Genomic DNA, 21,947 nt, shown 5'->3' on the forward strand with positions numbered 1-21,947 from the left:
GCGACCGAAGCTTCACACAGCCCTAGTCTTTGGCTTTTCTTTATTCAGAAACTTGAAATGGGCAATAAGGATTTACTACTGCTGAATAAGAATCAGGTGTTTGGACAATACGCGGACATGCATATAGAGGAATTTTTTATTGAGAAAAAACCTGGGTCTCACAAGATACATTCAACTTTGCCAAATGGCATGAGTTTATTACTTATTTCCCCTGTAAGTGCTATTGGCTACATTGTGATTGTATACTCTCCCCTAGGCAAGATGGCAGCTGATTGGTGCTACCCTTGAGTAGCCTGGGGTAAGGACCATGACCTAGAGAGTACCAGTCTCCCTTCTAGTTTCTCCACTGCCACAGGATGAGTGTACACTACACAAAGCCAATACCCATCACATTATGCATTGTCCAATAAAAAGTTATGCTTCTGCAAATGAGAGGATGGGCTTGGCTGCTCCCATACCACCCTTGCCTGAAGAGAAGCAAGCAAGCAGTATCTCTATAGAGCCTGTTCTTTCTCTACCACTCATAAGCCAGGTCAAAACCACATTCATACCTCCTTGCTGGCTTGTGTCACCATGCTACAACAGTTCTTGAATGATATGGCATGAAAAGCAATTGTACACCATGAGAACAGTTGTTAAAATGGAAATGTTTAACAGACCTAATTTTGAGATATTGAACAATTAGAAAAATAAACCTGCAGCTGAGGAAAAAAGAATTGGCTGGTACTATGTGTCAGTGCTTGCTCTCTCATGCTCTCACCCCTCTTAGAAACAGAAAAAAAATAGGTGTGGTACATAAATTAACAACTACAATCTAGCCACACTCCTGGTTTAATACAAGAGTGTGGTCTCCAAAACCACACTCTTGGATTAAAATCATCCCCATAATTCAATATTCAGAACAGTGGTCTTTATTAACATATTTACCTCAAGACAATATTAGCTATTTTATAGATAGAAATAATTTGTTTTATTTTTTTATTTTATATAAAGCAGGGAAGAGGGGGGAAAAAGCAAGCTCTCAAGTCAAGATGAAAGTATCATTAAGACATACAAATGTACAGTAGAGTTTAGTGGTTTCTGGTATCAAATGGGACAAGTACTGTGTCTTCAACACTATAAATATAATTTTGGCCCATGTTATTTAAAGGAGTAAATGCCTTTTCAAGAAGGAAATGAAGTGACAAGTGCAAAAGAGCTTTGGAGTATCCATCGCTTGCTGCCACACTCCATTCACAAGCAGACCCAGCAGTGACATTTCACTGTGTAATGCTCCAAGGAAGAGGGAGTAGGTGCTAATTAACCTGTAAACCTGCTCCACTTTGCCCTTGGGATAATACAAAAGCCCACCAGCACAGAAGGCATAGTTCACCCTCATTATAAGACTCACTATTACAAAGCCACCCAAACAAAAGGCTACTGCTTTGACTCACAACTCCACTTCAGTTCATTGTAAACATTTTGACATGCATTTCACAAACTTCACTGCTTCCAAGAATAACCTTACAGAGAAGGTCACTTTGTTTTTAAGTGAACACCACAATGAGATTTTGCTCATCTCCCCATTAAGCTTAAGATTTGACCTTGAGCTGCTCTGAAATCACAGATGAAAAAGTTAATGGAACATTTTCTTCTCCCTTTACTTATGGCTGTGGAGCCCCTATCAGAAATGTCTTACCTTGTATTAACAGCATCAAAAGACTAGCTTTCCTTTCTTTATGTATTATCTATTTACATTTATACAGATCTAAAACAACAGGGAGAATGCTTACCCACACAATCCAGCCATCCTTGACATAATTTACATATGCAACTCTATTAATATTCTAAAACAACTAAAGTAGATCAGTACAATTCAACATCAATCCTACAAACAAGCCACCCTTCTCTTTAAACTTCCCTTACAATTTCCTTCTCTTCTAATCGTCTCTTATTGTAAAACTCCTGAGGGAGAGAAGATGGAAGTTTTGCTGCACGCTCTGATGGTCAACAAATTCAGGCCTTTTTAGACCAAGGGAATCAAATTCTAAAATGGCTTTGTAGATGAAGCTCAAGACCATCATCATATGGATGTGCAATTGGATAGGTAACTAGGGCAAAGCACAGCACTGGGGTGATATTTTCTCTCCGCTTTGTTCTGCCTTGCAGACAGGTCACAGAATACCACCTCAGCAGTCTTTCCTGGTAGCCCTTGTGGCCACACTGAACTGTTTGTTAATAACTGCATCCAGTCAAGAGGCAATGACAGCCTGGATCACCACAGTTCAGTTCCAGCACAATCCCCTGCTTTGTAAAACAAAAAATTCTTAGGGAACTGCTGCTGAAGCCAAGGCAGCAGAACATCATTTTGTCAATCAGACAATAGACTTTTGTCAATACCTTCCAATTTATCATCTTTCCATCCATATCCTTATTTTCTCCAAAACTTGGGACATTCAAGAGACTCCACTGTGTGCTCTCAACCAGAAAAGGGACAATTTAGATATTTATTGGGATACTGTCAGCACCTTAGAACATGGGTTGTCAACTGGAAGTATGCGTACCCCCAGGGGTACTTGAGAAGGGCCTGGGGGGTATGCGCGGGTGGGCAAGGATGAAGCGCTACCACGCATGATCTCGTGCTGCTCGCTCCGTGTCCGGCCGCATGCCCCCGGTCCATGACCAGGGGTACACTGACCCAAAAGGGTTGAAAACCCCTGCCTTAGAACATAGCATCATATAATTCTCCATAATGACAACATACGTAGAATAAAACTGTTGACAGGAATGCAGACTGAGTCCTTCAAGAGGACAAGCAGCTGCAAGTAATCACTCTCTAGGATCTTTTGAGAGAAGTGGGCAGAGACCTTTTTAATCAGTAAGGGAAACAGTAGAAACACGTAATGGCATTCAAAAAGCATAAGAAGTTCTCTCTCAAAGCCACCATGAAACAAGGCTGGGCCCCGTTACTATGGGTATGGAGGAGACCAAATGGCCCCACACCCTGGAAACATTCCCCTCCCCACTGTCTACTTCCCAGCTCACTGCATCCCCAGACCTGGATCCCCCGCCTCTGGTAAGTCACTCTAGGTGTGGGGTGGCATGGGGACTCACCACCAAGCACAGTAGATAGTGGGAAGGGAGAAGTTCCCAGGGTACAGGGCCATTTGGGCTCCTCCGCACCCATAGTAATGGGGCCTGACTCTGTTCACACCGCCATTCAAAAAGCATAAAAAAATTCTCTATCAGTGTCACCAGATCTATCATGCTGCCATTTTCTGGCCTGAAAATTGACTGGAAAGGATCTAGGACACAAATAAATCATTTAGTTTGCCTACTAATACCTTTTTATATAACCTGTTCCAAAATGTTGGGGAGTTAGCAACAGTTGGATAAGATTAAGGATATCAACTGATGCTTTCTTCAGCAAAAGTTGTGCCTCTGAATGTTTTAAAAGTTAATAGTAGCATTCCCATCCCAAAAGCAAACAGCGGCCACAAGGTGAGAGGGTCAGCTCATATGTGGCATGTATTCTTGCCTTCCATTCCTAAAACTGATCCGAGTTCATTTTAAAGCAGGGCAATAAGATAACCCTGCTCAGTGAGCCAACAATGCTCTGCTGCTTACTTCTGCAAGTATATCATTATATATGGCAAATGGTTCAGAATAAGATATCTTTGCTGTCTTGGACTGGATAAAAGGAGTCTGGAGAAGCTAGAGACCTTTTCCAAGAGTTATACTAGAGCAGGGATGACCAAACTTTATACCCTTTCTAGCCACAAATCACAATTTGGAGATGGTCAGAAGATGCAGGAAATAAGATTTTTTTGCATCAGGTCAAATAATTTGTCATTAACTGACTTTCTTGAGAAGCCTCATTTAAACTGCCCAGAAGCTGCATGTGGTTCATAAGCTCTCTACCAGACCTTATTTCATGAAGCCCCTATGCAACCAATACTCCACAGAGACTGGGCAGATCTAGGACTCACTTCTGATGAAGACTGAAAGATTCCACTCCTCCAGTGGTAATTTTATTGGCATTAGCTTAGTAATACATCAAGACACAGTCCAGACTGTGTTCAAAGCAGTTTACAGTCCAAAAAAGTAAAAAAAGTAGGCGAGTATTTCCCATTCTATAGACTGGGAAGTAGAGACAAAATAAATAAAGTTGGCAGTTTCACAGTTCTCTGACTTTCAGTGAGAGATGGATGCCCAACTCCCTTGGACCTTTGTCATTTCATGTCTCACTTCTTTGTGAAAGGACCTGCAACAAGCAAGTAGCAGAATGCAGGTTCACACCTAATCCATTATACCATTTGCCCTCCCACAAACAACTGCTGTAGTATATGCCATATTTACCCAAATCCAAGACAGCTCTGAGTTTAAGACAAATAATTAGATTTGATATATGGAAAAATGTATAAATTTGTTGTAATTTTTCATGTACGGAATCTAATTCTTTAAGGAAAACTTTTCAGGTTCCAAATCAAATTAGCCAAATCCATGATTCTTCCAAGAACCCTATGTGGCCCTACTACCAGCAAGCATCCTCCAACCCCCGCCTGGGGCTTCAGATACTCCCAAATCATGTGACAGCCATCCTACATGCAGACCCAAGCCCAGAGGCTGGGGGTTCAGATGCCTCCAAGTTTCACTTGCCCTCAGCCATATGACAGCAGGAGCAAGCTAGGGAGGAGTCTCCCATTTCCATAAAGCCAAGTTTTTCCCACTGAAAATAAAAGTGGGAGGCATACATTATCTCAGTCAAGGTAATACCCCCACCAAGAAAGTGGTTTCCCCTGCAAGTAGGAAAACTGCCTTAGCGGTCATGGTATTTCCCCTGCCACATAACCAAATTCCCCCCCAACTGCTGCAGCTGGGCAAACAGCAGCAAGGAGGCAAGCTGCTCCCCCCACCTGTCCCCCCACCCTTATGTACCCCACCAGTCTGTCCCCTCAGTCCCTGTGTATCCCTATGTCAGCCTCCCCCCTCCCACCATATGCCTACCCCCTAGCACCTGGGCCTCCTTGTGCCTCCCCTGCTGCTGCTTGTTCCTCCCTGCTGCCTTTCCCCCCAGCCTCCATATCTGGTCCTTCCTCATTGCTTACATCGCCCCCACCTCCCTTGCCATTTACCCTCTGCAGCTCTAACCTTGCTCTGACCTAGGGGCATGGAGCATTCTGGCCCCTGCCCAGCCACACAGCAGAGGGGGTGGTAGTGGCAGCTCTGGTCCCAAGAGCTGTCACTGCCACAAACACTGATCATGGCAAGGGGGGAAAGGGGTGCAGAGGCTGTGGCAAGCATATAGCTAATGTGGCTCTGACCCGAGCTGGGGCTAGAACTACAGCATCTGCCTGTCCCTCTTCCCAGCTTGTACTTGAATCCAGGATGAATCCTCTTGGATTCAAGTAAATCCAGTATTATTACCACAGAAAAACCTAACATTAAGGTTGGAAATTGAAGCACAAAGCAGTAAAGCAATTCCTAGATAAAGCACCCCGATCAACTGTATTACGGGCCACTGTTTTTATACACACCAGAGATCTAGCACCCTACCTTCATGTAAGGATATGCCCCATAGACTGATGTATTTGATCATGTCCCCATTTCCACAGTAACCTTAATCCTGCTCTACAGATCTTTACCAGCCCTCACTACACAACCTAATTAAACGGTTCACTGTCTTTTTTCAGGCATAGCATTCCAACCCTTGCTACGACCAATAGTCCTTACCTCTCTTCCCCAACCTAGCTTCTTCACCCAGGTAACGGGATTGCTGCTTGTTCGTTTCTGCTTGATGCACTTACTATAACACAGGCAGAGACTGCCTGAGATTGAAGGGAGAGTACACCCCATGCTGTGAGAATCGTCCAAAATCTACTTTTCCCCTCCTGGTTTAAAAAGGTCCATATGATGATTTAGTATTACATATACAAGACATTTTTAAAGTAGGAAAAAGTATAATATAATAAGGTGGTAAAGAATACGGAGAAAAAAGAATCAATGAGTAAAAAAACCCTCTTTTTTTCCTAACATGCTCAACTCTAAAACTCCTTTATAAATTCTCTTTAAACTTTCAACAACAGAAAATTCACTATTCTGCTGACACTATTGAAAAAAAATCACCCTCTTTAAAAGAAAGATAGAAAGAGAGGAAACAGGGAATTGTAACAGAATATTTCCTGCTTCTTAAATCATAGCATCATTAGTGATGGTATAAAGTCCACTTGGCCTTATTAATTGGTTTGGTTTCAGAATGATTTTCTTTTCATTGGTGATTGCCATAAGCATCAGCCAATTACAAGCAAAACTGTAAAATACATTTCAAGGGAAAAGAGAAAAAACTCATACAAATGATTTAATGCAGACATGTGTACCAGCTTTCTGTAATAACGCTGATTTCTGATATTGCTATTAATTTTTAATACTACCTTTAAATTCCATTGACTCAAATCACTGAGGAATTCTTAAGTGCCTACAATCATCAATCAAACAAGGAACTCTTTCAGCTCCTCAGCCTTAGATCATGAAGTACAAAACTCCTAACTTCCATGTAGAAAGTATCTTTAAAATAAGGAGAGCATTTCCTAGAATAAAGATATTCTAATGCCAAACAGCAGCTTAGCTATTTTGCGGTAAGAAACTAAGAGACTAGAGACCTTCCTACAAAATATCAAAGCAGCAGCTGTGACTTGTGCTAGGAATTTATCCTGGCCACCTGCTTTAAAATGAACTCAAATAAATGTGTTTAGAGTGATAACCATAGGATGGCAGAACAGTACTGACCACTCTGCTTTAATGATAGATATTCTTTATAAGCCATCTATAAATTCCATAGTAACCATAAGAGTAAATTACTACAGAATGTTTTTTAACCCATCAGCTTTTTAACAGAATCAACTGTTTTAAGAGCTGTATCAATGTTGTAAAACAAGTAGTCACTTCAGTGAGTAATCCAGGGGCGTGCAATTATTTCAGGCAGAGGGCCACTTACTGAATTTTGGCAAACAATTTAGGGCCATGTGACAGACAGTCAGGGGCAGATAAATATTAATTTTCTAAATGTTTTAGGGGCCCCACGGGCTTGATAGAATGGCCTGGCAGGCCACATCCGGCCTGCAGGTCGCATTTTGCCCACCCCTGGATCACAATGCCCTTCATTACAACAGCTGAGCCTACACCATTCATCTGAAACCAGGGGTGTCAAAGATACGGCCCGTGGGCTCAATCTGGCTTGCTGAGCTGTCGTGGATCCTGGAATGGACCAGCATGCCACATGTGGCATGCTCAGATCCCACCTGCTGCATGTGGTATGTGAGTCCAGTCTGGCATGCACTACATGCAACACATGGGGCCAGTACAAGTGCTGTAAACAGCACACCAGAACCAGTCTAGGGTACCTGCTGCAAGTAGCACATGTGGCTGGTTTGGGGAGTGCACTGCAGGTGGCATACACACCAGCTCACCCACATGCTGGACCTGGTATACAGGGCTGGTCTGTGGGTCTGATCCAGCCTGCAGATTGGGCCTGTGTCACACATCCATCCCACAGGGCAAGATGAGTTTGATACCCCTGATCTAAACAGTGAGGATTACTAAAGAACCCAATCCTTGATCTTCAACTTCAAAATAAAGCCCTGGAGAGTGCAACTAAGAAAGCGGTGTTTGTTTCCATTTTCCCTTTTCTTTTGCTATAAATTACACTTCCTATTGATGTCTATTCTTGCACTTAAAAAACAAAACAAAACAGATGCATCAGATTAAGATGAAAACTGCCCACATGACATGTTTGTGTTTACATGCTTAAGAGCAAGTTTCATTTGAACACAGGTCAATGCCGCTTTAAGAAAACATCACATACCAAAAATCACACATGGTTAGAACACACCACGAGCAGAGAGGAATTGTGGACTCAGTCTGTGAGGCACCGAGCCAGCCTGAGAAGCCCTTTGAAGTTAGAAAAACATCCTCTGGTCAGAGCACATTTGTGAAACCGTGGGACAGGCGCTTTAAACAACATTCACTCCGAGATCACCTGTGGTGTGCTGGTGGATTGGCGCCTGTATAACTTCAACAGCATAACCCTTTATAGTCCACAAAACTTGCTCCCTCTAAAATGCATCATATCACTAGTATTCAGTCAAAAGCATTGCCCAGTGACCCCAGGCTCATGAAACTCTGAATAAAACATGTTTTCAGCAGATTCTAAAAGTGATACAAAGTTTGTGTAAACCCTGCTGTAAACAGAACTTCATTAATGGATGAAAGAAACAGCACTTTATCTAGATAAGGTGGCAGTGATCCAGAAGAACAGCAGCCCAGCAGCAGGGGCAAAAAAAATCCATGCTGCATAAAACCTTTGATATAGTTCATACTGCTAAACCCCTAGACAATCATGATTACATTTTGATTTGGCATTACCTTAACAAAAAATACTCACAACCAAATCTTTGCTTGAATCCAAGCTACATATTTCTTTACTCCTCTTTGCAGCTAGAGCATCAACCCACGATCAGAAGAACCTCTCCCAAGCCCTTATTCAGCAAACCAAGTGCAGTGTACAGAGCCTGTGTTTGCACATATGGAAACCCCAACAAGTTTCACCACAGATCTGTGCTCAGATGTAAGGTTTTGCCCACATGGATCAACTTGCAGGGCTGAGGCCCTGGAGCAGTGGTTCCTTTTGAATGGTGGTACATTCCTATGCTCCACACACACACACACACACATACACACACACACCCCCCCCCCATCAAAAGCTTTAGCTTTTTGGCGCAAAATATGTCCTTAAGCATGTATAAGCAGGTCCCCTTCTAAACAGGGCATTTATAACTAGGAATTAAATCTGGCCTTCACCAGGTGGCTGGTTGATACTGAACATCACCATTTGAAAGACAACACTGCTTGCATTTCCAGTTGTTCTGGACATAAGCCAACTACCACCTTTGTGTAGAGCTCTTGTGTCAGCGGAAGCTCCGATTGTACAGAAATGCTAGGGGTCTTCTTCATTTCTTATAGCGCACTTTTAGGAACATGAAAGCAACATTTCTTTTGCCTATTTTGCTCATCTTCATTTGGCAAGCATTGCTTTCCCATTTATCCCAGGAGAGGTGAAATTTGTGTTTTACACCCTTGCCTGGGTGCCAGTGTTATTAAACTGTCATCAGAAACAAGCATGGCATGCTGAACAGGACTGGAAAACAACTACTGCTGCACATCGTTCTGATTCTCACCAAGAACTGGAAGATGCCACAAGTTACAAATAAACTGTAGTGGCAGAGATGTACTTTGCCCACGCACTGTGTGTTGTGTGTACATAGACCAAGCGTTGGCAAAACCTGCCTTGCACCTGTCCTTATTAAGGGCTAAATAGTACCTTTTGGATAAGAGCATGTGGCAGGCCTGAGTTCAAAGGATAATCAGTATCAGAAATTTGCCAATACCTGGTTTTAACCCTGTATTTCAGAAGCATCACTTTCAAGCAAATGAAAAGACACAGAAACAACACAAAATCCAAGTCTGACCGAATTTCAATTCAAGTAATTATGTTCTGCCTTATTAAAATCCCACATGTAGCCTGAACAGGATACCTCAGTCTTCCTAAACTGCCCCGTTTACCATCTGCTACTACCCAGCTGTCACATTTCATTCTAGGAGGGGCTTCATTTCAATACTAGGTGAAAGGCTGTGTACAATAGTACATTAGTCGTTTGTCACGTGCTGGTCTACAGCCAAAGGTGCCTCTTTAACTGCCCATGAGGAAGCCTTTAGAAACAGAGGATGAGGCAATCTTGTAGCAAATTGCACTCAATGGGCTTTTTTTAAAAAGCCAATTCCACACCCAAACCACTTGAAACCACCATGCACTATTTTAACAGGCTGTTTCTACCACACTCAGGAGTACCTTTGCTAAAACATATTTACAAAAACCCATCTGCAAAACTCTACTACTGAACATATCCAGGAATGTAAGCAACAACACAGCTGTCAAAATCTTTAGTGAACTGTCAGAATGGAGTGACTGAGGAAATCGCCCTTGCTGAGGAAAAATGTTGCCGCTACCTTCAGTGCACTACTAGCTTAATAGGCTCTTAGTTTGTCTAGTAGTTCACCCTACTTCCCTAGCTGGTGCTGCAAACAGCCTGGTCCTACCTCCACTGAAGTCAATGGAAAGCTTCTCATTAGTGTCAGTGGCTTTTCAATCAAATCCTGTTTAGGAAAATATTAGGGGGTGGGGGTTCAAGACTGTGCAAATAAGACTTGCCTTACCCAAAGAGTTATTTAAAAATAAAACTATAAAGATATTTTGTTTAAGGCATCATGAAGGCTCCTTTAACACACACACATCCATATTAGAAACAAAACACTGACATACCCTTTACGTAAATAAAAAATGGCTTAAACTGAGATAACCTGTAAGGTTTACCCTCAAAATAAAATTAAATATTCAGCATGACTAAACAAGGCAGTTTTCCATGGGAAAAATATCAAGGTATTATTTATTTTTCTGTAAATACTTGTTTTGAAAAGGTTTTTGTCCCCACCTGGTTGTAAGCTAAAAGCCACAGTCTGCATTTAAACAGTGTGTACATTTTAGAAAACTATCAAACTTCTTTTTTTAAAGCACAAGCACATAGAATTGTTTGATCCTCTTTCCATATAGAAAGTCTAAAGCTGACCATAAAGAAATAGGCAGGCTCCCAGTATAAACTTACCAGGATTACATCAAAGACCTTCCTCTAGGATTACATGATTGATTTCTTCAATGCTTTTCAGAATTTCTTCCAGGATATTTTGGGTTATTGCCTTAGACCTTGCTCAGCTGGAATGATAGATATTCCATTTGCTAGACTGTGATGTTCTCTCTTTTAGGGGAAAAGAGTGCCTGGAGTCTACACACACATACACTAGGTGAACAGGGAGAGAAACTTGGAAAGTTCACAAACAACATGATTATTTATTGTTTTAAAAAAGAAAGAGGTTTATATGGAAACATGGACACAAACTTAACCACAACATCTTTTCCAATCCAGCAACTGCCTTTTATTTGGTGAGCTTGGGACACTGCTTTCTTTGGTCAGGAAAGAAGTTAGTGAACTTTGCTCACCGAAGTTAGTGAGAGATTTTCCAAGCCAACGATTGCAGGATCAGGCACTGTGTTCTATGGTACCTCTGCATAAACACAGTTTTACAAGCACTTTCCTCTTTACTTGTCTCTTGTGTAATTAACCCTTATGGAATTATAAAATATTTTTAGGCAGCACAAAAAGTAACCGACTTCCACCAACGTCTCTGTGGAGAATCAAACAGCAAAGTACCTCCAAGGGCACCGCAACACACCCCTCCATCCGTCTTCCTCCCCCAAGATAAATCTGTCACCTCAGTACCATACATCATTCGCATCAGACTGGGGATCAAAAGATCCAAGTGAGCTCCCAAATCCCATTCCTCCTGCAAGATAGCACTTTGTACTGTCACTTCCCTACTGAGCCTATCCCCTTATTTTATACCTCACAGCATGTGTGGCAGTACCCCAAGATCAAACACCCATGAATGACTTTCTTCCACACATCTTGAATCACAGAGTTATATTTTAATGGGAACCTCAATATACTTAATCCTTTAAAGCTGCCACTGCAATATCCCCAAATGCATTAAATTCCACCATAATCACAAAACACAAAGTATTTCACAGGGATGGACAGCAGACTGACTGTTCTGACCACATACCAACCCAGCTCTGATCCAGAATGACATGTGCTGCATACATTTGCTAGACTGAAGCCCAAGGTTACTTGGCAGAAAATCCAGGCACTTTAGAAGTCTTATAAATTAAATTCTCCTCAGAATAAAATCATCCCCTCCCCATGCTCCAGTGAAGAATCATAGGTTCAGAAGGTATTTTCACTGAAGTGACACAGTAGGTCAGTGCCTTCAGTGACTGGGTTTAAAGCCAAAGCCAGCTACAACCAAATAAAAGTCTGATAGGCTCAATGAAATAATAAAATAATAAAATTGGTTCCCCATGGAAGTGAGACTCCTAGATCCTGGCCTGGTTCATAATGGTCTGAAAGCTGCCTCTTCTTGTCAAAGATGATCAACTTTGCACTACCCTCAACATGCTCATGGTCCGTGCCACTCTGCATTAAGACAATGACAAAAACTAAATCTTTTCAGGGCTTCAGCCAACTGCCTCTAAGAGTCAGGAAGGGGTTTTTTTTCCATCAGTACAGAACTGGCCAGATTTATTCTATTATTGTTTAAGTTTTTTCCACCTTCTATTGAAGCCTCGTGGATTAGACACAGATGAGGATGGACCCTCGACAAGGCAGATCTGTGCAACTGCATCAACACTTTGCCACGTATATCACAGCTAGTCCACATCTCAGGGCTGATAGGCTTGCATCTGGAGTCAGCATACAGAACTGCATGGATGGAAATCTCTTTAACATTAAAAAATTATGTTCCAAATTCAAGATAACCCACACCTTCAATACTGATCTTCAATACAGTGACAATTGTGTCATGTGTGCCCATTCTATTGAAGGGTTCTAGGTCATTCCTATCTGCCATTGTGAAGCATATGAAATTCTTGGACTGTCAATTTTATGAAAACCAAAATACTTTACCAGCCCACCCCAAACCAACCAGCTGCTCCTCCACATACTACAATTAGAGGGCATCCCTTGGAGAATGTTGAGCATTTCCTCTACCTGGTTAGCCACCTTTCCCAAAAATATAAACATAGACAACCGGTGCTGCACTTGGACATCTCCAAAACTGTGTATGTAATGATCATGACATCAGGAGCCAAACCAAACTTCTCATATACCAGGCTGTTGTCATCTCCATCCTACTATATGGGTGTGAAACTTGGATGACATACCGGAAACACCCAAAAGCTCTTGAAGGGTACCATCAGAGAACCATCAGAAAATTCTCCATATTAGTTGGAAGGACAGAAGAATAAATGCCAATGTTCTGGCATAAACAAACCCTACTAGCATTGAAGCCATGTTTATATGGCACCAGTACCGTTAGACAGACCACATCAGAAAGATGTCTGACAACTGACTTCCAAAATAGGTCCTATACCCCCAATTCACTGATGGTCTCTGCTCCACAGGTAAACAAAAGAAGAGATGCAAGGACACCTTGAAGGCCAATCCAACTACATGAAATGTTAACATCAAAACCTGAGAGACTCAAGCACTGAAGCGCCCCCAACAGCATCATGATGTACAACAAGGCATCAATCATTGTGAGCAAACTTGCCTTACAATAGAGGCAGATAGGTCTTTCCCATCTATGATCTGACATCACTAGAATCTACTTCTTCTTCCCAGAACCATTTGCTACATCTGAAGTCAAACATGCAGATATCAGACTGGCGTCAGTCATCTATGGACTCATTGGAAGACTGTAATGGGGACCTGCTGCCATTGATTAGAAGCCATGATGGTGCCTCTTTGTTGACATCTTCAAAATTATACTGATCAGCAGAATAGGAAATGAGGAGGGAAAAAATTTACGGCTGGCTGGCTGGACATGGCAGGGGGAGGAGAAGAAGCTTGCACATGGCGACTGCAGACACCCCGTCTCTCCCTTGCTCTGTGTCTGGCTGAAAACCCCTGCCTCAGGTACCCAGGATTTTTATATAACCGGCATGCCACATTCCCCACTCATGCCAGTTAATACAGCTTTTACTTTACTAAAAAGATGTAAAAAGGATCAACAGTTACCAGCTTTCCATACTGAAAGAGGAAGATGCACTAATACCATCAAAAATGCCATTTCTACCTTGGAACGAGTCTGAAGTTCTATGAACACTCCGTCTCCATGACCCCAAGTCAAACCTGCGCCATTAAAGAGTAGATGGATCCTATTATAGCTGCAGCCCCTATAAACTCAACCCGGTACCTGAAGCATTTTTAACCCAGAATTTTTCAGTGCCATTACTTTAGTGTTGGTATAATCAACCAGGGATAGCAATTGACTGTTTGTCTACAACAGCAAACAGAGCAGTACAGCTAGTTTAGAATGTATGCTGGTCAATTCCCTGTTTAGATAAGCGCTCAACTTGAGATTACACAATGCTAGTTGTACCTGTACCTACACTGGACCTTTCAGCAGTTTGGCACACAATGGAGCACCACCAATAATAAATAAATGGTGTGAGAAGTTGCATTCGTTTGACAGCCCCCACTGGCTCAAAAAACAAGCACAATGAAGACTTTGCCAATGGAATTTGGTTAATAGTTCTGCAGATGCTGGAATACAACTGAATCCAACTCAGTCTCCCATAGCTATGTTGGCTCTGCAGGACTAAAAGAGCAATAAAGAACTTATTTCTGGTACTGAGTTTTGCAGTTACGACTGGATACACACAGAGAAGGTTTATTGGAATTAGAAGATACTGTTTTTATTTACACAGTCACTCTTCAAAGTAGACCTGTTTTTTAACATATATCACAAAGTCTGAGACTCTCAGTCTGAATTTTCAAAGTTATGTGTATGCTTCATATGAAACGGGGGATGGGGAGGCTATTTATTACAAAGAACCACTCCAAACATTTCAACATTTGCCATTTACTTTTCTACCAGATTTTGATGCTAACATTCAGGAAGCATAACCCATCCGCAAGAATTTCTATAAAGGCCAACAGCTGTAGCGATGGGAGGTGCACTGAGTGTGCATTCCATTTTGTTTTAAAAATCATCACTGAACAATATTTCCCCTCCTTCAGAAAAGCCCTTACAGAGTTTCAATACTCAAGTGACTGCTCCTTCCTCTGTTCTTTACCCAATTCAAAAGAAACCATAAAAGTCAACCAAGATCATCTTCTGAGGGGTGCCTAGAAATATCCACTTACTTTGTTCCTCCTGGGTCTTATTATACATCTCACAAAAACCTACAGAGGAACCTTCTGTTAATGAACTCTAGTGTAAAGAACATTTCCATATGTCCAGTATCATGTGCACCAAAGTTCTCATCCTTGCTGTAAGCAAGGCTTTAGTGTACAAATCTGGAAGAAATTATTTATATTTAAGTCATTAGAGAATACAACACATATCATTGTTACATTTCTTCCTAATTTACAGCAGAAGGGAATGTAGTCTGTAAAAGAGCCTCTCTCTTTCATGAGAATAAGGGCTGTAGGAGGTCAGGAGGTGCTATCAGCATTTGGAAAGCCCAAATGACAGAACTGTCCCTTGGTAGACAAGGTTTTTTTTGATAAATCCAATACCTTTTATTAGACTAACTCAAATAATCGGAAAAATCCTTCTTTGCAAGCTTTTGGGTACAAATACCCTTCATCAGGCTCAGGAAGTGCCCCTAGTCTCTTAGCTTTAGAAATCCCTCCACTACTATATGGAGTCTGTTTCATCATCCTAAGCATCAATTTCAGTAATTCTATCTTTCATTTTTTTTGTTTAAAGTGATCAAGTCAATTGTTTTAACAAGATTTATTTGCAGAGACTTCATGGGCCATTCAGCTTTCCAATCAACATCCCAAATTAACAACGCACCACATGAAATCTAAAGTATCTTTGAAACAAGCCCAGATGAAATGCAGATCATCTCCCAGCCACCTCCTCCATATGGCTTGAGCAGTCAACTTTTTAATTTCATAACACAAAATATTTAATTTATGCTTTTCTTCATATGTCAATTTAACCTCCGGCACATAGCTTTGAAACCATGTAAGGACGTCTAACACTTTCCATATGGCAACTGTGTTGTGGCTTTTAATTGTACCAACTGGTATCATTCAAGGATAATTCCCTTGGAATCCAGGATTCTGCTACAGTATTGGCCAATTGACTAATCTCATCACCATGGCACTAATACTTTCAGAGACTCTTTGATTGTTAATGTTCATATCATAATTTTCCCAAACCAGAGCTGTCAAGATGTACTAAGTGCACCACTAATTAAATTATTTTGGTTTGTGGGCACCAAAATTTCAAAAGCACTTGTGCTTTTTCCCTTCTGCCTCTTTAAATGCAACATTTGGAAGATTTTATTTTGTTCTACTACACCTGATGCACAAAAACTTAATACAATTTTCAAACCCTACTAATATCTAGAACATACATATGTACTCTTCACTTTAACTAGGGATCAGTAAGTCAATGCAATATTTTTTTTTTTATAAAAAAGCCAATCCATGAGCTAAGACTATGCACATACTTGAAAAGATGAAAGTTATAAAAGATCATTTTAAGCAGTTATACAGCAATATGGCATCCATACAAATTGTTCAACTTACTGCTACTGTGACTATAAAAGGGCAACCTTTTAATACAGTTCTATGCCTGGGATGACCAAAAAATATTACAAAGAGCAATGTTTAAAATTCAGTTTTTTAATTAAAAATACCATTTTAATGGCCTTCAAGACTTACTGAGCCATGAAACATGAACAGGTAATTTTGGGTTTTTTCATTATATTAGGATCCAAGGAAGCTTAAAACTATTCACATGTATGCTTTTGCATCTAAGATACATAGCTATTAAACCATAAATACACCATTAAATGGACTGTTTTTAACAGAAATTAAGAGTTTGGAAGATGACATTCTGTAGTCTATTCTCTTCTCAGACAATGTATGGAATGCCCATTAATGTCAATGGAAGTTACAGGCAGAGAACATGGAGAACATGTCCCAATCTTAGAACCAATAATGTTGCTCACTATTTAATACTCTACTCGTCCCAGTCAGGATGGGCAGCTCATGAACGTCAATAAGGATGGAATATTAGGATCATGAGCAGTATAAGACTGTTACAATGTAGCAAGAAAACTAAAGTTCTACCTAGTTGTAGTTTTCCAAAGTGATCTCTCTTAACTTGGTTCAGCGTGAATCGGTTGCTGTTTAGTTAAAAATGACAATTTTCAACTCCAAACTCTAATATCAATGAGCCACACAAGTAAAACAAACAACAACAAAAAACTAGCAACATCTGTTACAGCTCTGAAGATAAGAGTAAATTGAATTAAGCAAATCCTGTACTTAAAACCATCTCCTCTAGTGCAGAGCTGCTTCTCCATTCATTTAATTATTTTTTATGTTTTGAAAATAAAGTTGGTCTGCAGAAATACTTTGTAACTAAACACGCTAAATAAATGAAAACTAATGAAGGCTCATCCACACAATGACAGGAAACTTCCCTCTTTTTTTTCCAGCCACAAGTTAATTCATTCATAAAGTAGCAATAAAAACTATTCCCCTGCCCTAAGAGGCTTTTGTGATTTACAGCCCCAGTGGCTTCAATTAGCATTAAAAATAGAAGATAATTCAGGCCCTCATACTTTTCATGGATGCCACAAAATTCCTTTTTTTTTTCTATAATTCAGTCATGTGGAACAGGAGGGCTGCAATTCAACCCCCAGCCTACACAGTAATTAAAACATTTAGAGCACAGCAGCCCCTGCTGGGCCCGTGTCAATGGTTTAATGAGATCAGAGCTCTTATCCCGGAACAGAAGGTTGTTTACACACCAAAAGTGTATATTTCAAACACACTCCCTTTACCCTGGTTTGTGCCGTCACCCAACAACAATTTGCTACTATGAGATCCTCCTCAGATGATGGATGCATCTGACAATAGTTGAATATTTAGTTAGTTTTCTCCTTGTGAATGTTGGGGAAAATCAGTTGAGCAAAGCTTGCTCCAACCAGGAAACTCAAACTTATAGTTCAGTCCTAATACAGCCCTTGCATTCTTTAAGCATGCTTCTGTCAAACACTCCCAAGAATCAATTTACACAAATATTCCCCCCAACTCGTTTATAAGACTCATCCGTGTAAATTCAATAATATTTTAAGTGCACACACTAAACTATGTTTTTTAATATGTTAGTCATTCATTCCTTGTTACTCCAAACTAGCAGCAATAATCCCTATGTACCGCAGTGTCAACTTCCTTGGGAGGCATAAGTTAAGCAGACCATTTTAGTAGTCCTGTTCTGAAGAAAACAAACTGCACAACAGCTGATTCCAGATCTGTATGTAGCAGTAAGTCACATTTCTCTATCAGAAACAAGTTCCAACCAGGACAATTCAAAACTTGAGAGCAAGAACAAAGGTCTCATATTACTGAACATTCACCTCCCTTCAAAAGTTCTCAGGAGTGGGCAGATTTTCACAGAATTAGGCCTCATGCTGACTGCATCAGCAGCAGGGGGACTCCATGAGATAAAGCTCAATAGTGCATCAAAATATTCCTAATGTCAATAGTTTTCTGAGGTAAACTCATTTGGACCTTTCCCTGAATTCAAATAAGATTCTTTATTTCATCTATTTCTAGTATAAATCAGAAAGGCAATTGAGATCTAATTTTTAGTAAAATAACTTTTAAGAAAAAAACCAAACTTTCAACAATGACACAATAAAATAGTGCTATTCCATAGAGGCTTGTAAGCTTACTGAATCATGTTTATAGGGATTTTAAACCAAAGAGAAAACAGGCATTGGTTGATTCAAGTGTGTAGGACAATTGTTACTTGGCATTCCATTTGATTGACTCTTGGCGCAAGTGACTATTAGTCACATCCACATCTATTGGTAAACGAATAGCTAAGATGTTAAGATGCAATCCACTTTATTTCTTATGCAATTATATTACGGGATCAAAAGAGAGGTCCTAGAAAAGAAATGGTATTGCAACCTTAGTTGTCCAGTCACAATTGTGACTCCACAATCTTTGTCATAAGGACTTACATATGGCACATCTGTTTCTAATGTAGGATTAGAAATATATCTTCCCATATTACAAAAAGTTAATATTTTAGAGGAACCTGAATATACCATCACAGCTTCACAAAAGGAAAATGCTAATAAGTCTGCATCAATTAACAGGAAGTAGGACCATAAATGCACTAAGTCACCATTATTTTGAACTGTTCTGCACCAAATTATGTTAACAGGGACAGTCAACACCCTCTTTTGAAACAAAGGTTTTCAAGTACACTTTGAATTAAGTAAAATGGATGGAATATTTAATTAGCTGCTAGGCTCTTACAGTGAGTAAGAAAAAACTATTTTTTCCTAATATATAGAGAGATAAGAAAACCTTAAGAATCCCATAAGTCTCTGAGATTCACAAAACTTCAACTTTTTTCCTTGTACTTTAAACTCATGTTACTCTTATCTATTAAGTTTGTTGAAATTATTTCCTACAGAGATATATGTATGAGGGGCAGAACATGCACACATCAAAATCCTGACTGAGGGGGGGGGGAAAACACGTGAATAATGAAGACTAGATTTTCATATATACATCATGCAAACATGAATTTCTCCCACTGACTGCTCTTTTAACACATTTTCTGCTGGGGGGGGGGGACAACCAAATTTAAAACACTTCAGCCAACAATGACAGAGAGTTTGCCCATCGATAACAAACTGCTACCACCTTGCATTTCTACAGCATCTCCCGAGAGAAGGTTTTTTTTAAGAGCCCCCCAAAAGCCTCTCATCCATTTGCGAGTCTGGGGTCTCAGTAGGAGGGAAGACGAAGCGGGATTGCAGCACTGACAATGAAGGGACTAGCAGAGAAGTTTCCAGGTTGGATGACTGCCCTGCCTGTGTGTTCAGGCACCGCATTCCTGCCCTGGGAAGCCCAGATTCCCGTCTGCCCATCAATCAGGTTACTTTTCCACTCGCTCAGCTCGGAGGGCTTGATCCCAAGAGCCTGCAGGGAACTCCAGCGAGCAGCCCCTCCGGCCTCCCATCTTTCCCCTCCGTTTCAAGAGCCCGCCCCCCGCCCCAACCGCACGGGGAGGCACTCGGGGAAGGGGAAAGCAGCCCCCCCGCTCCCGGGCATGTGCCGCAGAGGTGACAAGCGACAAGTTCAAAAAGTCTCCGAGAAGAAAATGCTCCCGGCGCGAAGAGCGGAGCGCGGTGCCCGGCCCCAGCCGCGCCGCGGGCCCCCGGGCAGGTGCTGGGCTGCGCCCTCTCCCTCGGGCCCGGAGCACGTTGCGCGGGCAGGGGCGGGGGGGGGACGCGGCCCGAGGTGACATACCCTGGCGCCGGCGAGCCTGCACCCCGCCCGGTGCGGGCAGCCCTGCTGGAGTCCCGAGCCGCTGCCCCCGCAGTATTTCTGCTTCACCATCCAGTCCTCAATGCCCTTCCGAGCCAGGGAGGCGTTCACCGCGAAACTATCACCTAGGAAAGCAGAGGAGACAACGCCACGCTGGAGCGGTGCCCCCGCCTGCCCCCGCGCCGCGCCCCGGCCCCGGGGGCAGCCCCGAGCCGGGCGCGGGCGGCGGCGCAAAGTTTGAGGGGCCGAGGCGGGGTGGCCGCGAAGAGCCGTGCCTACCTTCGGGGCTTTCCCGGGGCTTACACACGGCAGCTGGGCACGTCCGCGGCAGCGGGGGGAATAATAAAGGGAGAAGATTAGAGGCCGGCATACAATCCCAGCAACGAGCCGAGCAAGGGGAAGGGGCTGGGGAAGGAACTAACCATGTTTGGAGTGAAGTTTCCCCATTTCTCTGCATGGATCTGCAGTTGCGACTCATTGGACTGTTTGCGGGGGCTCCCTGGGCACAGTCCCGGCGGGGCTACACATCCATGTGCCGCGCCGCCCCCCTGCCAGAGCCAGAGCCGGAGCCAGAGCCAGAGCGCAGCTCGGGTCCCCTCTGCAGCGCGGTCCGGGTCCGGGTCCGGGTCCGGGTCCCTCTCCGCGCTCCTCGCTCTCCTCTTTTCCCAAAGACAGAGGCGGTTACAAAAGACCTTACTTCACCCACCAGGGAACATGATTGACACCTCATTGAGATTAGACCACTTGCAGGCAGGCGCTGGCTTCCTATTGGACTGAGGCGGCACATGAAAGGGAATAAAGATCCTTTTGGAGTCTCCAAAAAAAAAAAAAAGAAAAAAAAAAGGAGCAGCAGCGGCGGCGGCGGCAGCTCTAGTGCATTTCACTTCCAGCCAGACACAGGCAGCAGAGCACAGAGCCATGGAGGAAGCGCTGGGAAGGCAGAAGAGGAGGCCCCTTTCTGATAGCTGCAATGTGTTTGCTCGAGCTGATGCCGGGGGGGACTTTGGGGCAAGCTGCATGCCCCCCAGGCGCCAGGTCCTTCCCCTTCCCCACACCCAGCTGCAGCTTTCCAGACCTCCTTGCTCCTTCGTGCTGCACGAGGACAATATGCCAGCCCCAGCCTCATACACTTCGAAAGAGGGTGTCTGGGGACCGGATTTTGGCTTTTATGTTTTCCTCCCATGCTCCATTCCTAGACTAACTGGTCTGAGGACTAGGGTGGGAGGGGGGTGTGAGAGTGGTTTTGTGCCAAGTTTGCACCACCTTGTTTCTGGGACCAGCAACGTACCTAGACTCCTGTCAGCCCCCAGCAAACTTTTAGTATCAGTCCCCCTTTGCCACACATAATGATAATAATAATCCAGAATTTACCATTTTCAGGCCCCCTTTCTGTCTGGACCCCGGGGCAGACACCCAATTCACCCATGCCTGTGTCTGGCCCTGCCGGGGACTGGTGTAAATTGCAACAGTGCTGGAGGCTGCTTTAATTTAGATACAGCTGCAACTGGCCCCGTGCTGACCCAGAAGCCCCAGGGAACTGGAATGCAGTATGTCAAGGCCATTCACCCCACCACTGCCTGCTGTGCTTCCAGTTCCCGGCATGCCTAGTGCCAGAGGGCTCCCAGAGGACAGTGGTGCAGAGCAGCTTCCTTGGCCCTTCCCACAGTTGAAGCAAGCTTACGCCAGAAGTCTTCCCAAGTGGAAATCCGCAGCATCCTGGCAGCCTTGCAGCACCCAGGTACCAGCTGATACAACTCAAAGCACTCTTGGGGAAACCCAAAATCAGGATCATCAACTTCTCTGGGACAGCGTTCTGAATCTCCCAGGATCAGCCCCTTAGGATTTTAGGCCATTTGCCTGGGTTAAGCACTACAGTATTGGGCGCTAAATGAGGTTATCAAACATTTCCATTACTAAGCT

General features: G+C 42.7%; 1 protein-coding gene across 1 annotated transcript in view; it reads right to left on the reverse strand.

Moving 5' to 3' along the window:
- Positions 1-21,377, reverse strand: part of NKD1 (naked cuticle homolog 1) — a 167,833-nt gene extending 146,456 nt beyond the window's left edge. Inside the window, 3 exon segments of the mRNA XM_019535741.1 lie at positions 20,450-20,623; positions 20,625-20,684; positions 20,686-21,377. Coding sequence (XP_019391286.1) covers positions 20,450-20,623; positions 20,625-20,684; positions 20,686-20,814 — 363 coding nt within the window. The 5' untranslated portion in view covers positions 20,815-21,377.
- Positions 21,378-21,947: the final 570 nt, after the last annotated feature.

Source organism: Crocodylus porosus, unplaced genomic scaffold, assembly GCF_001723895.1.
Source record: "Crocodylus porosus isolate Cpor-Errol unplaced genomic scaffold, CroPor_comp1, whole genome shotgun sequence".
Classification (NCBI taxonomy): Eukaryota; Metazoa; Chordata; order Crocodylia; family Crocodylidae; genus Crocodylus; species Crocodylus porosus.